The sequence below is a fragment of the Typopeltis vanoorti genome, chromosome 19 (genome assembly GCF_054136105.1).
Source record: "Typopeltis vanoorti isolate ZY-2024b chromosome 19, IOZ_Tvanoo_1.0, whole genome shotgun sequence".
NCBI lineage: Eukaryota > Metazoa > Arthropoda > Arachnida > Uropygi > Thelyphonidae > Typopeltis > Typopeltis vanoorti.
In genome coordinates, this window is record NC_143567.1 from 54,150,608 (window position 1) to 54,173,578 (window position 22,971).

At 35.9% G+C, this 22,971-nt stretch overlaps 1 protein-coding gene across 2 annotated transcripts in view; it reads right to left on the reverse strand.

The window, feature by feature from the left end:
- Fdx2 (Adrenodoxin-like protein 2, mitochondrial Ferredoxin 2) overlaps positions 1–18,070 on the reverse strand; it is a 44,143-nt gene extending 26,073 nt beyond the window's left edge. For both annotated transcript variants that reach the window (XM_090408872.1, XM_090408873.1), the window contains exons 1-2: positions 17,760–18,070; positions 8,082–8,191 (exon numbers count right to left, since the gene is read on the reverse strand). In XM_090408872.1, the coding sequence (XP_090264998.1) occupies positions 8,082–8,191; positions 17,760–17,980 (331 nt within the window). In that variant the 5' untranslated portion in view covers positions 17,981–18,070. The remainder of the gene's footprint in view (positions 1–8,081; positions 8,192–17,759) is intronic.
- Between the last annotated feature and the right edge of the window lie 4,901 nt (positions 18,071–22,971).

The following is a 22,971-nucleotide window of genomic DNA, read 5'->3' on the forward strand; positions in this document are numbered from 1 at the left end:
ATCATTGCATTACTGGGGCCACTTCATGTCTCTTAATGACTTCCAGCTTTTCCGTTCGCTGCGGATTGGCGACAACAAATTTTGCATAACAAAAAAATTGCATTAACTGATTAACCATTCGCTTAAAGCAGGAAACAGTATCATTTCACTCAATCACACTAACTGATTATCGTGCATATCGAATTCGCATTAAGCGAGGTTTTCCTGTATTTATGATATGAATTAAAGTTGTCAAACTGCTTCAAATTAAACAATCTGCAGGAGCAAAATTAGCAAACCAAAATTACTTGTAGGGTACATATGCCAAAACATGTTAATATGTGATAACACTGACTTCAGATGTAGTTTTTTTAATGCCAAAGTGCCATCACCACTTCAAGAAAATGACAGAAATACAGACTATACAAAAATTCATCTTGAATTATTCAAACTGTATTATACATAAATTATAACAGCCTGCTCAGCTAATTTGTTTATCTGGTCTGATGCATTTGCGGAGATTAAAACAAGAATATAATGTCTGGTCTATCATAATTTGACAAACAATGGAAAAAAAATTTCTACATGTCTAGTTAAAATTTGATGTGGTAACAGCAGAAACTATCCATACTAATAAGTCATCTTAAGTACATAAACATACTGAAGATTACAACTGCAAATTCAGATGAATCAGCTTGTGGCAATTTGTATAACTGACGATTTTGAGTAGAAAGCATGTATACATTCAAATTTTCAAACTGCATGCAAAGGTGTCGTGTGGTAGCACTCAACAGCATAAATACAAAAGGCTGTGCTAAGCAAATGGTGTCTGAAGAAAGCGCTTTTCGTGAATGAATAAAGTTGCAAATTTAGATGTCCTGTAATGACTCAAAGACATCATCTAGATAATTATTGGAAAGCGTGAAGAAGGCCACAGAATTACTGAGTTTAGAATCTCACATAGCATTGTATCCAAGCTCTGGGCAGCATTTCAAACCAATGGAATCTGTTCTAGCCGTTTGCTAACTGGTCGCCCTCACCCTATCACAGCAAACGAAGACAGGCTTTTGATTATAACAGCAAAACATAACTGACACACAATAGCAGGTCAGCTTGCAAGTCAGCTATATTCAATCACAGATACGCAGCTATCTCGACAAACTGTGGCAAGACGTTTGTGCTAAGTAGGCCTATATGCCTGTGCTTTGTGTCTCTTTATCACAAAGTATTGTAGAGCAAGTTTTCTACAGTGTTGTAGCCATAAAAATTGGACAAGACACAGTGGGCTATTGTACTCTTTACAGATGAGTTGTTTTAGGACACTTGATCTGGCATAAAAGTGGTACTGTTATATCTTGTTTTATTCTTCTTACTCAATCGTACGTTCCTTATATACCTTCTCTCTCTCTATCACTCTATATTTTGCAGTCATAATATTTTTACCTAGACTCTGGTTCTGTCTCCTTTTTGGACATAGACAAATTTATATTTTATAGCTGTGCCAGCCTATATCCTATAATAGATAATAAATACTATTCAGGAAAATGTTACCATTAATCTTACACATATATATTAATTCCTACTATCAGTCGTGGCCAATATTCTAATGTTTAATTCCCTCCCGCTTGTTAGGTTCGAACTTTAATGAGTGGTGAGTTGACTCATTATCAGGCAAGACTCAGATTTGAGATAAAAATACATGTTTATTATCCACTCTATATACATCCTATAACTATATCAAAATACACATTAGATAATTCACTTATACATATTAATACTAAATTAAGAAGGTTACTTCAATTTTAAGAGCAGCTCAGTGGATGCTTTAAGTGACATTCAAACACATTGCTAACCACTGCATTCAAACATACAAAATTCTCTTACAGATATTCCTCTATATTCTGGGATTACTATGTAAATTAAGGTTCGATAAAATTCTAACTAGTATTCTTATATATGCACACATTTAGATTCACCTCCTTCTAACAATTCAATCTAGTTCAAATTGACAATGGATATCAGGTCATACTAAGTTGCACTATTCACTTAAAGTTCTCTATATTGCATTGTCCTGACATAAATTACATTACATATTAATTTCCTTCCTTCCATACGATCTCGTAATTAGGTAACAAAAGTCTACATTACCTTCACTAAACCTTGATTAGGTCTGCAGGTCTGGCTTGCCTTTGTTATGCCCGAGTGGTGGTTCCTTCCTTATCCCACGTGCAGCGTTGTATTGTTACTGGATAGGCTTTCTCATCCGCAACATGGCTACTTCAATCTTCGGAGATTTCATTGGGGGACATCTACGAGCTCACGAATGCTTATTAGGAAAACGTTCGCTCACTCGTGCTGGAATTCCGTCTGCCGTATCGCTGGGAGACTACTTCAATTTCTTGCCGCCACTCATCTCTGCCTATCGCACTGCTCGCACGACCAGGAAGCTCCAGGCACACCTCGGTGAGACGATCCAAAACCAGGAAGTCAAAGAAAAAAGCCTCGTTTGTCCTCGCGGAATCCCTTTTATTCTCCTCGCACAATGCCCTCTTTTTTTCTCCAGGAATTCCTACGCGCCGCTGTGATATTCTAGTCCTCATGAATTTCTCTCAACTTTCTCTCTGCTACGTCAGCGTAATTTCTCAGAATCTCCATACACTTCGCTTTCTGTGAACTACACTGCCTCGGGTCATATGCCAGCAAATACAAGACCTTTGTACCTAATCTTATAAGTCGTCCAGTGATTTAGACTTGTTTAAGCAAATTTCATACAGTGATAAAAATACAATATTTTCTGCTCATTAAAATAAACAAATGACATGCTGCTTTGATACATTACTATAATTCATTACCTTATAAGATTGTAAAAATTCCTGTGTGTTTTGCCAAGTGCAAGCCGTTCTTTTCATTAATTTTTTTTTTGTTATTATGTTAAGCCCTGAATGATTTTTTTCCTTTCTGAACCAAAACCATTCAGGGTGCAACAAAGGTCCCCCCCTTTCTAGAAAAAAATTTTATCTTAACTGAAATTTTTTTTTTCTTTCCGCCTTCCTCTCAAAGTGAACTAGGTTCATACTTGTTACATTTGCAACACTCCCGGTTTCAGACAGGTGGGTACTCTTTAAGTCTGTCTGTGTTCTTCCCCCCTTCACAATGGTCTTAGTATCCGAGGTGTCTTTTAATATTGAGACTGTCTCTTGCTCAGGATCACTTAGAGTGCAGAAATTAGTGTCTCCCTCAATCGGCTTACGATAACCACTTTCTTGATATTCCCGGTGTGAGTGGGCTCCTTTATCTATAACTTGGTCTTGCTCCAATTCCTTATTACTCCCACCTTTTGTTTGAAAATGGACTTTCTTCCTATAATAGTCGCATTTGAAGTTAAATTTTGTCAGGAAATCATCCCCTAGAATTACTTCTAAATTAGAGAGAGAATCTTTTGACTATGAAAAGGACTATGAAATTGTGCCAGACATTTAACCTATGTTGGGGCAATCCTATTCTCAACCTAACTAATTTAATTGCATGGGTAACCAAATCAGATATTCCTAGTACTTAATCGGATCTTTCAGATGTTTGACTTTTCCTTTTACATAGGAGTCTAATCCCCTAAAACACGTATCTGATATGATTGAAGCTTGTGAACCTGTATCAATCTGACCCCTCTGCCGCAGATTACACCATTTACTGTAATACCCTTATCTTGGTTTTGATCCTTATTTACCCCCCCCCCCCCGTGTTTGCTTAGTGCAAAGAAATTTTACCCTCTGTACAAAATTTTGAATTAGCGAATCTTTACCTGCTAAAACAATCTCGAGCTAGATGTCCTAATTTATTAAAGCTAAAGCATCTTGGGAGTTGTCTGTAACTGCCTCTTGCTATGTCTCCGTCTGATGACAAAGGAGAGTTACTATGGCCATTAGTTGATAGTTCCGCTAGTTTCTGCATAACTAAATCCATTTTTTCAAGCGTCGGTCTTTGCAGTTTCTCGAATTCCCTGTGAATCAATTCAGTTGTCCTTTCTTCCTGAAAGGAAGAGCTCTCTTGATTTAATTTTGAGGCTGTTGCCAACTCGTTGATTACAGTATCTAGGCGCTCCAAGACAGGCCTTGTAATATTTCCACTTAGTGTTTAATGAGTGAGCGAACTTCGCTAAGACTCTGAGTGTTAGTGGTCAATTGGCAAACTGTCTCGGTTCTGCCTTCATCCTTGTTTCTCTCTACTCTGTTTTTCTCCCTTAAAATTCTGACCTTTGATATTACCTTTCTCTTCTCTTATCATGTTAACGGATCCTACGGTGGCTGTGGGACATATATCAAGTAGCTGCTCTCTCTCTCTCACTGCTTTATAACACTCATCTAAATTTGATATCCCTTTTCCGAATGCATTTTCTCGACTCTTAAACCTGTTCTAAAGTGTTGGAAGACTGCCCAGCTGAGATGGTGTTGGTCAGTGCTAGAGACACTTAGTGTGCTGGCAAGGGCCAACATACGGTTATAATAATCCGTTACACTTTCCTTCTCTCTCTGCACTAGTTTCTGAAGCTTCCACAAATTGGGTCCAACACTTCTCACTCCCGAAAATCGAGATACTAGAGCATCTTTAAACATTTTATAATTTTGGGTTTCTTTTAGAACTGGTGAGGAGTAGAAGTAGGTTTTAGCCCTTCCAACTAGCTTGCTGTGTAGCAGAATAAGCAGTTGGCATTCACTCCATCGACCAATTCTTCTTAATTCCTCAACGTATTCAAAGAACGCTAATACGTCATCAGATTCTTCTCCCGAAAACTGGGGAGAAACCTGTTGCGGATTAATAGTTCTGAAAAATTCAGAATCATTAATTTCTGAAAAGGTTGGGAGATCATTATTCTCTGAGCTTACTGGGATAGACATACTTGCATTTAGTTCACAATAATGCAAAAAATTCACTAATTCAAATCTCTACTACTATCAAAATGTTGTTTGCCTGACATGAATCAATACCAACTCACTGTGATTCCCAATGAAATTTAATATAGTTTAAGGGGGCTAATCACATCCTGCTGGCTGCGCCATTTGTTATATCTTGTTTTATTCTTCTTACTCAATCGTACGTTCCTTATATACCTTCTCTCTCTCTATCACTCTATATTTTGCAGTCGTAATATGTTTTTACCTAGACTCTGGTTCTGTCTCCTTTTTGGACATAGACAAATTTATATTTTATAGCTGTGCCAGCCTATATCCTATAATAGATTAGAAATACTATTCAGGAAAATGTTACCATTAATCTTACACATATATATTAATTCCCACTATCAGTCGTGGCCAATATTCTAATGTTTAATTCCCTCCCGCTTGTTAGGTTCGAACTTTAATGAGTGGTGAGTTGACTCATTATCAGGCAAGACTCAGATTTGAGATAAAAATACATGTTTATTATCCACTCTATATACATCCTATAACTATATCAAAATACACATTAGATAATTCACTTATACATATTAATACTAAATTAAGAAGGTTACTTCAATTTTAAGAGCAGCTCAGTGGATGCTTTAAGTGACATTCAAACACATTGCTAACCACTGCATTCAAACATACAAAATTCTCTTACAGATATTCCTCTATATTCTGGGATTACTATGTAAATTAAGGTTCGATAAAATTCTAACTAGTATTCTTATATATGCACACATTTAGATTCACCTCCTTCTAACAATTCAATCTAGTTCAAATTGACAATGGATATCAGGTCATACTAAGTTGCACTATTCACTTAAAGTTCTCTATATTGCATTGTCCTGACATAAATTACATTACATATTAATTTCCTTCCTTCCATACGATCTCGTAATTAGGTAACAAAAGTCTACATTACCTTCACTAAACCTTGATTAGGTCTGCAGGTCTGGCTTGCCTTTGTTATGCCCGAGTGGTGGTTCCTTCCTTATCCCACGTGCAGCGTTGTATTGTTACTGGATAGGCTTTCTCATCCGCAACATGGCTACTTCAATCTTCGGAGATTTCATTGGGGGACATCTACGAGCTCACGCACGCTTATTAGGAAAACGTTCGCTCACTCGTGCTGGAATTCCGTCTGCCGTATCGCTGGGAGACTACTTCAATTTCTTGCTGCCACTCATCTCTGCCTATCGCACTGCTCGCACGACCAGGAAGCTCCAGGCACACCTCGGTGAGACGATCCAAAACCAGGAAGTCGAAGAAAAAAGCCTCGTTTGTCCTCACGGAACCCCTTTTATTCTCCTCGCACAATGCCCTCTTTTTTTCTCCAGGAACTCCTACGCGCCGCTGTGATATTCTAGTCCTCATGAATTTCTCTTAACTTTCTCTCTGCTACGTGAGCGTAATTTCTCGGACTCTCCATAGACTTTGCTTTCTGTGAACCACACTGCCTCGGGTCATACGCCAGCAAGTACAAGACCTTTGTACTTAATCTTACAAGTTGTCCAGTGATTTAGACTATTTTAAGCAAATTCCATAGAGTGATAAAAATACAATATTTTCTGCTCATTAAAATAAACAAATGACATGCTGCTTTGATACATTACTATAATCCATTACCTTATAAGACTGTAAAAATTCCTGTGTGTTTTGCCAAGTTTTCATTTTTTTTTTTTTTGTTATTATGTTAAGCCCTGAATGATTTTTTTCTTTCTGAACCAAAACCATTCAGGGCGCAACAGTACTGCTTACCATCGCAATAAGTTCTTGAAAGGGATAGATATGGCAGTGCTGAGGTCATGATGTAGGGAGGCATTAGGCTTAATGGAGGTACTGAGCTACAAGTGCTGGGAAAATGGACTATGACTGACGAATGATATTGCAACAAAGTTCAACGTCATGTTCAATTGTCCCATCATGCTATAGGCAAACAATTCATTTTTATTGACAATGGCACACTACATCGTATATGAGCAGTGGAGATACTTTTGGAGACTGTGGATATTAATCAAATCAAGTGGCCAGCACACTTCCCAGATCTCAACTCCATAGAACACCTTTGGGATGCAACATGGGACTGCTGCTTGAAATTGCCCTCCAGTAAACAAACAAGACCTTATCCTTGCTCTGAAGGAGGAGTGGGCCAATTTAACTCAAGAACTCCTGAATCATTTGCTGCCAAGCATAGTACAACATTATGAGAGCTGCATTGCAGTTTGGGGTGGATATATTCCATGTTGAAATGTCTCTCCGTATAGTTTTCTGTAAGCACTGTACATTAATTCCTTAACTGCATCCTTTGTAACATTTGCCAAAATGTATTGCAATTTAATTTGTATGAAATTTATAACAGATTTTTTCAGTAATAATAATATTTATTAAAAATTAAGAGCTTCCGTAGCTCAGTTGGTATAAATGAAGCTCTTTGGTTGGAAAGACCTGGGTTCAATTCCTGTGCAAGACATGAGTTACCTTTATCTGGTCTCTTTGGACTAAAGGTGAGTTATCTGGTCGCATATGGAGGTTGGGAGTTTTTTTCATCCCCCAGAACAGGCAAACTGGCTCTGTAAACACATGCATCTACAACCATGGAATTGTTCCCCCTTTCCCACCCCCAATGCCCGACTCTGAGACAAGTCAGTTGGGATTTTCCATTGTCACATAATCACAGTGGATCCTGCATCAAGCGGAATAAAAAAGTGCTATAAAGAAGAAGAAGTATAATAAATTTAGTTTAATCCTTTATCCAAGTGTGAGCAAACAAAGTTTGCACCTGAAAATATCTTCAGGACTGAATATGGTGTTGTACTACCTTACTGGGGTAAGGTAGTACAACACTAGGCAACTCGTAGTAAAGGTGGACCAAGCTAACACTCCTATCCCAGTATCTCCTAGTTTGCTCACACTTGGATAAAGGATTAAACTAAATTTATTATAGTCTAACCAAGTGAAAAATAAACTTTCAGAGGAAGAAGTAGTTATTAATAGTTAATTATTATTAAATATAATTATTAGTATGCTGGCAATAAATTTATGTCCACTTTTGGTGGTTGTAGTCATGAAAATTTTTTTCCATATACAGGTAAAAACGTAGTTTGTTTTTAGCTATTTTACACCAGCGTACATTACAGGAGACAAACAAGCATCTTAAAAACTTACCAAAGCCATCAATATCGACATTATTGTTAATTACAACATCAAGCAAAGTATCTCCTTCTTTGGCTATTGCAGTAATGCGTTCACCTCCTTTTACAAAGGTAATATTTACTCTATAATAAAAAAAAACAATGTAACTGTTCTTTTACTTAAAAAACATTTTACTTAAATCTTATGTAAAATTATGCTAAGCAAATTGGAAGAGGCAAATGTGAGAAAGTGAAAATCATGAGTATATTATCTGGTTATGATAAAAATGAATTAAGAAGGGCTATGATGGCAAACAATTTAATGTATAGGACTGTGTAGAAGAAATACATGCACATTTTTGGATGTACGGATTGATTGAACGAAGAATGGATTTGTATAAGGACTGTCTCACTTGAATGCATTTGGTTTCAGTAGTCAAGAAATTATTAATTAGTATGATATCTAACAAAGTTAGGGAAACTGGATTATGATGGGAGCAATACTGAAAATCTGAGCATAAGAGCAACCATGTTACGTAATGATATTAATGATAGGAATGTGCACCGTCATGGAAACAATTATGAGGGAAAGAATGCGTGTGTTCATACCAGCTCAAACTTATTAAACATGTGCAAGCATATATGGATAAGTAAAGCATTACATAATAATTATAAATAAGAGATCAAGTTTGTCAACTGGGTCATACAGACCACAGAAGAGAGTATACAAAAAAAGAAGTATGTGGGTAACTTATGCCTGTATATGAATGTCAGCAGTATCAGAAACAAAGGGTAGTGTGTTGCCTTGGTAAATACTTTGGGGCTCAAACTCTAGGCATTATTAGACTTAATTATCAAAGGTATGTATACTAAGTGGTATTGAGTCTAAAGGGTGCAGTATTCTTAGGAAGGATAAACAAGATAGCAGAAGAGTATATGTGCTGCTAATGGTACTGGTTGATTTCAGTCCAGTCAAGGTAGAAAGCTATGACTGCAAATATTAGTCATAGATTACCATGCAGCTGTGAGTTTGAAGCCATATGGTGTGAGGCGGAGTGTAATAAGATTAAATACATGGTGGAATGTTGTTACAGACTTAGTTGCTAGTAATGACAAAATGCATTACCAAATAAACATGACCAGTGCAAAATAAGTAATCATCATGGTGACTAATTATCCAAACACTGATTTGGTAGTAGTAAAATCTCATGAGAAAAATTAAACTGAATTTACTGAGCTGATGCAAAACAATTTCCTTCTTCAGAATGTGACAGTTCCTGTCACATTCTGATGAAGGAATGTCTAGCTCAAAGCGTATCTGACATAATTATAGTTTCAGAGGGGGACTTCAGTAAAGACGTGACTGTTCTGCTTGGGAAGTGGCTAAATTTATAAATGTTCAATTAAGAAAAGGCTGGTACTGAACTACAGAAGGAGAAAACTGATCAACTGGGGAGTATTCTAGGTTCTGTCCCATGGTATTGGTTGCTAAATGAGAAGGATATCAACAGTGCATGGGAAGAATTTAAAAAACTTAAGTGATGCAAAATGGTAGGAGTGAAATGGATATGCTATCTTATAAAGCAAGAACTTCTTAAGAAAAAACGTGGAAGGAATACTATATGCATAAGGATGATATCAGTTATAAAGCAGGCAAGAAGTTACAAGTATTGTACAGAAAGCCAAGTATCAGTATGAAAAGAAACTGCAAGCTAAAGAGAATGCAAAAGAATTGATGGATAAGCAGCAAGTAAAAGAATGAGTATATCAGTGACAGATGCAGAAGAGATTGGTCAATGGAATGCATTTTTATTAAAGGTTATAACTTGCATGCATAATTTAAAAGTTATGCATGCAACACTGAGTTCACAGGTAGCTCCTCACTGGATACAGAAACTCAGGTGTATAAGGAGGTACCAGAGCTGTTGCACAAACTGAATAAGTCTCAGAACAGAGAAGACTCCATAGGAGTGGAAAGAATGCATGATAATCCCATCGCACAGGGGTAGTGCAAAGAGTAATTATCGGCCCATCAGTATCTCTGGAGTGGTGATGAAGATTCTGAAAAGTTGGTAAAGCTCGCATAAAGAAATTGGTTGACAGAGAATTTATACTTTGCAATCAACAGCATGGGTTTATTGAGACAAGGTAATGTTTCAGCAACTTGATCACATTTTAGAATAACGTTGTCATTGAGTTACAAGGGCAATAGATACATGACACTTTCAAACTTAGCAAACATTTTTGACAGGATATGCCGTGGAAGACTTGCATAAATTGGAAAACATGGGATTTGGTTATAAAACAGTTTTTGGCTAAGAGGATACCTGCCTGACATATCAAAAAGTGTTGTCTGATGGTGGTGGGGGATGTAAGTTTTCAAGATTTAAAGTGACCAGTGGTGTACCACAGGGATCAGTTCTTGGTCCATTGTTATTCAATCTTTGCAACAGCTGTTTGATGATGCAAAGTTAGCTAAGGTAATCAGGAATGTGGCTGATATTAAGTACGTGCAGAATGATTTGAATAGGATGGAATTGTGAACATGTGAAAATGACTATCAGTTCAATGTTTGTAATTGTAAAGTCATGCACTTTGGTGTAATGAGATATCCAATGTCATACTACATCAATGGGATTATGCTAAATGACTGATCAGGCTAGAGAAGGGTCATATAGCAAAGATTGCAAATACAACTCATGTAAGGATAAAGAAATCATTTTACCTCATTACAAGGCCTTGATATAATCTTACTTTGGCTACTGTGCATAGGTCTGGTCTTCTGGTTTCCATGGTGATGGTGTAAAAAGAGAGAGAGAGTTCAAAAGATATTAGTATTGTGGAATACAGATTGGGAATTTGTGGGCTGCATACAATTAATAAACAGGAGAAAAGGGGATGATATGATTGAGGCTTACAGATTTCTGCAAGGTTCATACAAAATACCAGTATATGGAATTTTTCACTTTATAGAAGGTGGGGAAGGACATCCATAGAAGCTGAGAATTAATGTGGTTAAGAAGGGAGTGAAAGAGCTAGATTTTTCTCTCAGAGTGGTGCATGAATTGCCTTTGGGAGGTAGTGAATGAATTAAAAAAAAAAAAAAAGCTATGATAGCTGTTGCAGGTGATATGTGGCCTCCCTCAATGAGTCCCTAACTCTTTGGAGGTCTCTCTTAACAAGTGTTATAGAAAATGTACTTAAACCACTTGATGGGCTAAGTAAGAGAATTTTAAGTCACAGGAATGTCAGGCTGATTAAACAGAAAAACAATCCATTATACAGGTGTACATATAAAAATCTGTAAACTGATTTTGCAGCCAAATAACTTTTCACTGACCAAGCTTATCATACCAATTTAAAAAATTATCTCCACATTTTTTTGAGTGATGTGAAGTTTTCAGAAACTGGAAAAATATATAGCAGGTTATTATTTCAACCTAATGACTCAATAAGCATTGTTTTATAAAATTATGAATAAAATCGATTGCAGCAAAATAAAATTAAATGTTTACAGAAATGTTTACAGATAGTGAAATGGAAGAATGAGTGGTAGAATTGCAAATGGATGGTCAAGGTATGATAAGGAGGTAAGAACAGAGACAATTACGAATGATATGATACCTACACATGAAAGAAGATGTTTGTGTATGTATATGAGGCAAACCTGAGGATGGGAGAGTTTGCTGAAAGGTCTACATCTTAGTGAGAGCAAAAACATGGAACAAAATCTATTGCTAGTGAGGAGGTGGGGTGGAGGTCAAGCCATGGAAATGTAGGCTATCAGGATAGATGCAAGACAAACAATGGTGATATGAGAGAGTGCAGGAATGGGAGCAACAAAGTCGAATGTCTTGTGGAATGATGGCATGTTTGACATACCATCTGGCCTGATTGGCTGAGAGATTTGCATAAGTGCTCACAAAACAACCAGTTGTGGGTTCGAATCCCAGCATAGACTCAGATTTGTCTGTATCTTTCATTAATAGATGAATTTCATCACCCACTGTGAGACCACCACCCAGTTATTGGAGGTCTAAAGTGGCTTGAAAAAGGTATGTTTGATCCCTAGAGCATAGTTCCAGATCAGATGAAAAATGAATAAAAGTACAAAAAATACCATATTTTTTGCCTTATAAGATGCACCATTGTATTGGACACAACACAATTGCCTGTAGTATAGCAGTACAGGTCTTGTGTGATGATAGGAACATATGTACTATATGCTTCATTGCATGTTTCCTTCTGAAACAGGAATCAGTACTTGTTTCAACATGTGCATGTCTACAACTAAACTAGTTACATGTCCAGAAATATCATTACAATGTATTATCTTCTGTTGAAAGAAAACAGTCTGCAAAAATTACAGTATAAGCTCATTCACATGACTTCTGAATCAAGAAAAATGAAGTATCTAGAGAAAGCTTAATTTTGAGTCCAGAATATGTATATTTGTTATATCTAAATATGAATATGAAGATATTTGGATAAGAGTGGCTGATGGACAGATATCAAAGATTGTGTATAGAGTGTTGAGTCTGGGAGGAGGCAGATGACTAGTGAAGTACAGCAGGGCTTAGTACTTGGTCCTTTGCTGTTCAATTTGTACATCAATGATATAGGAAATGATTTCAGGGTTTGGTTGGTTATTCTGAATTTACAGCTGAAGCAGCTCAGGCTATAAGGCTAGTATAAGGGGAACCGGAAAGTAATAAATTTTTTGAACTACATTTTTAATGTAAATTTTATTAAAGAAAAAATTAACATTATTCAATTATATAATCCAATCATTAATTATAACCTTATTCCAATGATCTACTAAGTTTAGAATTTCATTTTTGAAAAAAATTTTTTCTTTGGAGGCAAAAAATGATATCAAACTCCTTTGTACATCATCTTGCGAACGGAAGGTTTTATTTCTTATGCTGTGTTCTAAGGACCTGAATAAGTGATAGTCACTAGGGACAATATCCGGCGAATATGGAGGATGTGGTAGAAGTTCCCATCCTAACTGCCTAATTTTTTCTTAAGTCATTCTTGCAGAATGTGGTTTTCCATTATCTTGCTGCAAAATTACCCCTTTTCGATTGACAAGCACATGACATTTGATTAACAATGCTTGATGTAGTCGCTCTAATTGTTCACAGTAGATGGCTGCTGTGATAGTCTTACCTTGTTCCATGAGTTCGTAATGAATAATTCCATGAATATCCCACCAAACGCACAACAGAACATTTTGTGAATGAAGTCCATCTTTAGGTGTTGGAATTGGAGTGTGATTTGGAGAAAGCCACTGTTTTTTGCATTTAATATTCTTATACAGCACCCATTTTTCGTTACCAGTTACGACTCATTCCAAAAAGGGGTAATTTTGTTGTCTTATATATCTGTTAATTATGTGTGTGTTCTAATGGCTGGTATGTCTTTTTCAAGATTAAAAAACCTGAGTTTCTGGATGAAAAAAGTTTTGCCACCACCATATAATTTATGGGGAAAATATTAAATTGTTTGTTGATGAGGTAAAAGCAGGAAGAGTGATAAAAATGAAGATGTAGCCATGACTTAAAAAAGACTTTAGAATGATGAGATTACAAGCTATGCATTATGATGGAAATGAACCAGGAAACTGATGAGGCTAGAGATTTGGAAGCGACTGTGAACAGAGAATTGAAGTTTAGTGGACATATTGTAAAAGTGGTCAAAACAGCACATCAGATTAAGTTGTTGAACACATTGGCCAGCAGGGATAGGGAGGATATTATTAACTTGTATAAGGCCACATCCAGACTACTCCACACAAATCTGGTAACCTGGATTCTGTTGGAATGAAATGGGAGAGAGAATCTAGAGGCAAGTAACCAAGACTGTGGCAGGTCTATGGAATGCTCCCTATGAAAACAGATTGAACAGAGTGATGGTATATGGTCTTCAACAACTAGTTTATAGGCAAATAATGATAGGACATGATAGAAGCTATTAAAGAGGATTATAGGATTGATAACAAAGACATTTATAAGTACATGGCAGGATGGATGGAAAGAAGAGAAAAAGGTATAACCCCCTGGAAAGTTATAGTAAGCAAGGGTATTAAGGGCTAGTTTTTTTTTTTTTTTTTTTTTTTGCTGAGGGTGGAATAGTTGTCAGAGGTAGTTGTGAGTGCTTCATTGGTGAATGAATTCAAGGAGGGGTGTGATGGGTATTGTGTGAACGATGGTTAGTGTAGGATTCTCATGATGAGTCTTTGGCTCCATGGATGGAGATGCTCGAGAAATAATAGTCTTCAGATAATTGAATTATTTTTGTGTGAACTGTAAATGTTGCAGTTCACTTTTCAGGTTAGTAAGTAGCCTGTATTTACATCAGGTAGATTACAATGATGAGCCACAAGTTTTTGGAAGATTTGGATTGGATTTTTCTATTCTGTGTGGAATCTCCCACAACTCAAACATGAGGAAGTTGCAGTGTTTCTTGCAAACCCATCATAACAACAACAACAACAAATGCAAGACTCCTTTGTTCATTTCCTCAATTGCTAATGGCAAACTTTACATGGGGCTATGGCTGAAAAGCAGCTTCATCCAAACTCTCCACAAATTTAGACTGTCAGTCTGCACTAGAACCCTATTATATAACAGAGTTTCACAAGTCTAGGTTCAGAATGGCCATTTGTAGTCCAATTACTGACAACACAACCTGTGGAATGATTCAAGCTGCCAAGGGCCTGTTGCATGCCTGCCTGCTTATAATAATCAGAGAATCTGAATGCATAATTGTTTGTAATCATGAGAAAAAGACCATTATTGAATAAGTTGGTTGCATTCACTACTACCATTACTGAAGTTTAAGTGTTGGGTTAAAGAAATAGCTACTGCTTCAGAGTGAAAACAAAACGATTTTGAGCACTGAAATGCCAGAGATGTTACTGAAGAATACAAAAAGGTACTAAATCGACCATCTACAACGTTAAACAGTAACATAACATGTTTTAAAAGTGTATGAAGCAAACAAATCTTTATCATTATGACTGTGCCAAACTTATTTGAAAAGGTATGCTAGATTGAATTAAATTGAAATACGAACAATTAGTTTTGAAAACTTAAAGCAAAAGACAACTGACAGCTCTTTTGGTAAAAACTAAAATTTTTCTGTGTCCAAACATATGCTTTATGTGAATCTTATTTTGTTGGCTGTGTAAGAAGTCTGGAAATCTAACTTCAATAAAATTATGTTTGTTTCTCTTTTGAAGTTTCAGAAATCCAGACTAATTGTTCAGTCTAGGTTATCCTGAAATTGATATTTTGCTGTTCGTATTTTTGAAAATTCTGCAAATGTTATGTCACTTTTTTCACTACAATACTACTGCAGATATTAGTTGTACCTGAATTATTTACGTAAGATTTTGTAACATCATGAACACAAAATAAATAATACCTAATAAAAAATTAAACAAAATAAAAGACTGTTCAAGCACAGGACTCAAATAACACATTCAAGCCTCATCCATTACTTACTTTTACTTATTGCTAAGTCAGGAATGTTCTTTTAAAAATTTCAGATACATTAATTTCATTATATATGCAACTCAACTTTGCCAACACAGAGAAAAATTATTTTAACAATTTTAAATATATATAAAAAAGGAAAAAAATTTTTCCTCTATATGATACAAAAAAATAATTTCATTTTAATGTTCAATACACTTGAAGTTACCAAATAACATTTAAATCTTTTCAAACTACATTATGGGATTTAGATTATGAGGACAGATTGCGAGTATATGGATTGCAGACTCTGGTTAACAGGAGAAAGAGGGGTGATATGACAGAGATCTATAAACTTTTGAATGGGTGTTATAGCATTTCAAATGATGAAATTTTTCGTTATATGGAAGGCAGGGAGAGAACACGGGGGCATCCATGGAAGTTAAAGTTGTTCTCAGTCAAGAAAGGGGTAAGAGCTAGGTTTTTCTCTCAGAGAGCAGTGAGTGAGTGGAAAATTTTGCCCTTAGGGATAGTGAGTGCATCTAGTGTAAATGAATTTAAGGGAAGGTATGATAGCTGGATTGGATAATTTACAGCCTCCCTCGATGAGTCCTTGACTCCCTGGAGGTCTCAGATAATAATAATAATAAAAATAAACTATGTAGACATCCACAGTTAGCTCAACTTTTAAACAACCACCCAATTCAAATCTGATTTTGACCTGTATATAAGTATGGACTGTATTAATCTTTATAAATCCAGCTTGTGTAAATAGAAACAAGTGGATCATAAATTTAACTCAAAAATCATTACTACCATTCTGCACATCACAGATACTGAAGTTGAGGGATGGGGAATAGTGCTGAACATAACAAAGAGTTATGTTCAGCACTATTCATTATTAATAAAAGTTTATTAACCTTTTATTTGTAAGTAACAAATAAAAGGTTAATAAAGGTGTGAGACTATGTTAATAAGGGAATGTACAAAGGAAATCACAATGTCCATGAAAGTTTTTCAACAAGAGTGACAAATAATTCAGAAGAGTGGAAGGAGGGAAAATTTTGCCACTGCATAGAGAAAATCTAAGTCTCAATCGAAGTTCATCTCCAACATCTTTACCACCATTCATGACATACAAACAGGCTTAGAGTGTCAAACCATAGGCTTGTTTGTATCATGAGTGGTGGTGAAGGTGCTGGAGATGAACTTCGATTGATAAGAACAGCAATCTCTTAGAAAGCATGACAGGGTTCTTAATGTAATGACTTGTCATGCTCTCTAAGAGATTGTAACAGAACATAAGTAACATCTCTAAGTAACAGAACATAAGGGCATCATCCAAATATCTTGCCTTTCTGAGTGATAGAATGTGCTTCTGAGTCTATTCTCAGTTAAAGGCAGCAGACAGGACAGATTGTGCTACTTAGCATACACCTTAAGGCAACCATGCATAGGAGTATTATACCTACAAATTTCTTGTGTTCTAGTTAGAAAAGCTTTTCTTTTATTAAAGGGGTGTAGAGGGTCACATTTATCAGGATTATGCTATTTATGATTAGATCCTAGTAATATAATTTTCGATTGCATAGTAATTGACGAGCGATATAAGAATAAAAATTGAAAACATGAGATACTTTGAGATGTTTCATTCATATATATGGTTTTATATATACATAAACTAAACCCACTTCATAAAGTCAATTTATCAAGGAATGAGCCTCACGTCGGGATATATTTTATCACTCATTTTCCCTTTAATTTTAACTTTTCCCGAAATTAACCTAAGGCAACATTTACTCCATAATTCATGCTGAAGAATACTAGTGAACGATCACATTAAGAAATAGGATTCAATTAGGGTTTTTCGTTACATATTTGGTATGTCAAACTGCATAGGCTACAGTGAATATTTATACATAAAGTGAAAATGTTTTAGTACAAGTATTTATGATGGCCAAGTATAAATAATAATAAACTATTGAATTACTTAACATTTTTTCTTCCTGTTCTTTAATCATATCTCCCCCCCCCCCGAACATCAGAAGAAATTCAAGAAACTTTCACTGCATGCTGACTGAATTTGTGAAATTAAGCATATTTGGGCATTATATAACATATTACATAATATCATTTGCTTTTAAGATAACAGCAAATCTAATACGGCATTTGCTACTTATTCTAAGAAATAATAATACTCATGAACTGTATACCATGTTGTATTCACTTACGGATTCCTCTGCAATTTCGGAGCAGATGATGATATTGTGTTATTCGAACTGGAGTTGGCTAAACTATTACTCCTTGCATGAATATTTCTATGGGACGAACACTGCAAAGGAAAATAGCATCTACGTAAGTATCGCAAAGGAACCCTTAACCTAGGAAACTGCAGTTTCACAGATGCTGTCCAACATACACTTAACATTTGTTTATTCATAAGACGCAACATATCATAAACTGCTATTTTTGTTGCGTAGCTACAAAAACCTATAAACAAAATAGTTCGGCACAAACTCTATAAAAACATAGAATAATCGCTGCTTACTCTTTAAAACGCGTAGTTATTTAATCTGATCGTTTGCTATTTGTCACAAGCGGAAAGAATTCGAACCAATCAGAACTGCCCAAATTTCTATAATTTTAAATTCCATGTAAAAATCAAACTTTGTTTTTGTATTTCTGATGGGAAAATGTAATAAATTCATACAACAATCGTTTATCTTCTCAACACAGTGTGTGTTTAATGAAAACCATAAAGTTTTTTTTTTCCCCTCCAGCGCCCTCTCGATAGAGCTTGTGCAGGTGAGGAAACCAATATAAGTAAACTGGTCAGACTATTGCATATAATAGGGCGGTCTTAAACTTTTTCGAGATTTATATGCGAAACTTTGCATATAACTATTTCATTTTTTTTTTTTTTGGAACCGCTATGAAAATTTTCATAAAAATATCAGAAAGGAGATATGAAAAGGAATGGTTACATGCAAGATATTTTAATCAAAATACTATTCAAAAACTTCGGTCGTTTTGAAAAGAAATCTAACTTACACTGTTTGCTCATATCGGTAAATAAATATAAAAAATAATTACAGTAATATTAACACCTTCACTGCGCCATAATAATTGGTGGGAGCAACGATAGAGACCATCCTCGCATATAAGCGTGCGCGCACACGCTCACGCAGTTTCACCGGATAGTATTTTCCTCCATTCACCATTATTATTATTATTATTATTATTATTATTATTATTATTATTATTATTATTATTATTATTACAGTACAAAATGATAAAACCGATGTTTTGGTAACAAAGAGACAATAACGACTTTATATACACTGCAATGTCAGAACACAAAATACTGACAGCAAAACATTTATGTCACTATGCAGCGTTGCTAAAACATTATTTCGATGCCAACTACAGGACAGTCAGAAATACATACCATATAACAAGCCTCACAGAACTAATTATATCACATATAAATACAATAATCACTACGGAAAGGCCACATGAAACTTCTACATCACAGGCATGATAAACAAATTACCATTCGAATACAGAAACCTTACAAACTACAATAGCCTGAAAAGAGCTCTAAGGACATACTATGAACAAGAAACACGCACCCAAAATACCATACAAACTTAATGAAACACAATATATTCATTCAGGCTTCCAGTTCAGCGACGCATCAATACATTCCAAGTTAGTGTGTGTGTGTGTGTGTGTGTGTGTGTGTGTGTGTGTGTGTGTGTGTGTGTGTGTGTGTGTGTGTGTGTGTGCGCGCGCGCGCGCGTGCGCGTGCGTGTGTCTGTGTGTGTGTGCGCGTGCGTATGCGTGCGCGAATTTCTCAATAATAAATGTCGTAGCTTCCTAACACAGCAAGCAAACCAATAAATAACAACCAACTGGTGTCATCCTCAGATAAGCTTCGAGGATGAATGTTGAGAAATTACATCTCATCCAAAAAATAAAATAAAAATAAAAATAAAAAAATAATAAAAATAAAAAGTATGTATCATATGTAACCAAAGGCATGTAAAGTACGTATCACATGAAAACCAATGTATGTAATGTATGTATTATATGTAAACAAATGTACGTAATGTAAGCATCATATGTAAACAAATGTAAATAATGTTATATCATATGTAATCAAATGTATGTAATGTATGTAATAACTGTAACAAATGTATGTAATGTAATAAAAATAAAATAAAATAAAATAAAAATCTGTAGTGGCTCGTAGCTTGAAATCGTAGGGGTGCTGCAACTTTTGAAATATACATACACACTGTAAGTACAGTGTATACGGGTTTGAATAAAATATCAAAATTATGGTAAAAATTTAAAAAAAAATTAAACATGAAAAAATATTGTTTATTATCATTAAAATTCTACAGTTTGGTATAATTCAAAATTATTTAACAATAAAATATATTCTTCTTGTTTTGTTTCATGAAAAAATATTGTTTATTATCGATAAAATTATACAGTTTAGTATAATTCAAAATTACTTAAAAATAAAATCCATTCTTCTTATTTTGTTTCGAGCGAAAAGGTCAATAACTTTTTCCTTGATGTTTGTGTGACTGTTGAAGAATTTTTTTCCCGTTGACATCATCGCAAGTACACTTAACCTATCCTGATTTATAGTGCTCCTCAGATATGTTTCTATTCTCTTTAATGTTGAAAAACAGCGTTCATGCTTTGATGTAGTCACAGCAATTTCCCTAAGAACACAATCTAAATTATTTTCTGTTATAAATTTTAACAAGTTAGTTAATTTACAATAATTATGCATATCGGATCTACTCATCGCATCTCATGCTGCATCGGCTGTCGCGCAGAATAATCAAAGCCGCGTTCAGGGCTTAACCAGAGGGTCCTGTTCGAGAAGTATATTACAGTCTACATCAAAAGTCATTGATACTGTGAATGAGCAACACAGAATGTATAAGATTAATCTTAGAAAGGAATTTTACTTAGGCACATGGAATGTCCGGAGTTTACAGATGGGTACTCATGAAATTGTCTGTAAAGAGATGGATAGGTATAAAATTGCATCTTGGGAATTACAGAGACCAGATGGAATGGAGAAGGTCACTTCAAAAGACAGGATGGTAAGCTAGTTATTTACTCAGGTGGTGACTCAAAACATCATGGGGTAGCTGTGATACTGAAGACAGCTCAGGCAAGAAGCCTTCTTCGTTATAATCCCATTAATGATAGGATACTCTCCGTTAGACTTAAGGCTAAGCCTACCAATGTATCAAGTGTGGTAGTTTATGCACCCCACACGGATAGGCCTGAAGAAGAGAGTGAAGAATTCTATGAAAACTTACAACTGTTTTGGACTGCCTACCAAGGAGAGACATACTATACATCTTAGGAGACTTAAATGCAAAAGTGGGAAAGAGTATGAGAGTCAGGCCAGAGTGTGGCATGTTTGGTCTGGGTGAACGTAACACCCATGGTGAAAGACTGTTGGAATTTGCCCATGCTAACAGATTAGTTATTACCAATACCTTCTTCCAGAAACATCCACGATGGACATATACTTGGACATGTAACATCGATAGGTCAAGGCACCAGATTGATTACATCCTGGCTCTTCAGCGGTGGAAGACAAGCATCTCTGATGTGCATACTTGTCCTGGAGCAGATTGTGGTATAGACCATCAACTGGTAAAAGCCAAAGTAAGACTAAGACTCCGAAAACTTCCAGGTCAGGCACATTCCACTAGATTGGCTGTTAGAGTAATTCCTAGTGGATTCACAGAAGAAACATCAACTCGGCTGGATAATTTTTTGGAGACCAATGAGGAAATCTCCAGAAATGCTTTAGGAAGGAGTCAAGATGATAATACAGGATACAGCGAAGACGTATCTCGGCCCAATAAGAAAACCAAGAGACCCACGGATATCAGATTCAACATGGGAACTAATCAAAAGAAGGCGGTTGGAAAAACAAAGAAACACAGGGACCGAAGAATACAAGAGATTACATAGAGAAATCAGAAGAGCCATCAAGCAGGACAAGGAAAAGTTCTATACTAATAAATGTGAAGAAATAGAGTTCCAGATGAGAAGGTATAATTATAAAAGGATGTTTTATTTAGTTCGTGACTTAAAGCACAAGTTTAAGCCTAAATTGAATGTCATCAAAGACAGGAATGGATGTTTACTAACAGAAGAGTTGGAAATCAAAAACAGATGGAAAGAATACTGTGAGGAACTGTACAGCAGAATGGATAAAGAAAATGTGGAGTTCTCCCACCAAGAAAATTTTGATTTCGAACCTCTTTCACTTAGGCATGAAGTTGAAAGAGCAGTTAAGCCGCTCAACAGCAATAAGGCCACAGGTGCTGAAGAAATCCCAGCAGAGTTAATTAAGACCACAGGGGATGGAGGGATAAGTGTTTCATAGATCGATTACAAGGATATGGGAGACAGGATCATGGCCTAGAGACTGGAAGAAGTCAGTTTTCATACCACTACACAAGAAAGGTGATATGAAGGCATGCAAGGATTATAGAACTATTAGTTTGATATCTCATGCAAGCAAAATTTTATTAAAGATCATGCTAAATAGGATTGAGGGCAAGTTCAGGCAGAGATGCCTGAGGAACAAGCAGGTTTTAGGAAAGGTTAGGGCACCAGAGATCAGATCCTTTGCCTTAGACAGATCATAGAAAAATATAAAGAATTCAGACTCCCTCTGGAAATGTGTTTCTTAGACCACTCTACAGCTTTTGACTGTGTTGAGCATGTGAAACTGTGGGAAGTAATGAAAAGAATGGGTTTTCCTCAACACACTATAAGGTTGATAGCCGACTTGTATAAGGAGCAAGAAGCCACAGTAAGAACAGGTGCTGGATTGACTGACTGGTTTCAAGTTCGAAAAGGAGTTAGACAAGGATGTTTACTTTCTCCTCACTTGTTTAGTATATATGCAGAGGACATCATGCGTGTAGCATTGGATGAGCTCAGGACAGGAATTATGATAGGAGGTAGATTGATCAGTAATCTGAGGTACGCTGATGATACAGTACTCCTTTGTAATGACATGGAAGAACTAGGACTAATTCTTGACAAAGTTAACAAGATCAGTAATAACAGAGGATTTCAACTCAATTCTAGCAAGACAAAGATCATGGTTCTCAAAGCAAAAACAAACAGAGAAGCTCTTGAGAAACAAGTGTATCTTAATGCAGAAAGAATTGAGGAAGTCAGCAAGTTTGAGTACCTGGGATCCATTATTAATGTGAAGAATTGCTGTTCAGAAAAATGTCAGAAAAAGGTTAGGAATGGCTAAAACAACAGTCAGAGACCTGTATAAAATCTGGAAGGATGGATCTATCTCCATGGGAACAACTTTTAATATTTTAGATGCAGTTGTTTTTCCAACAGCGACTTATGGATGCGAGACTTGGA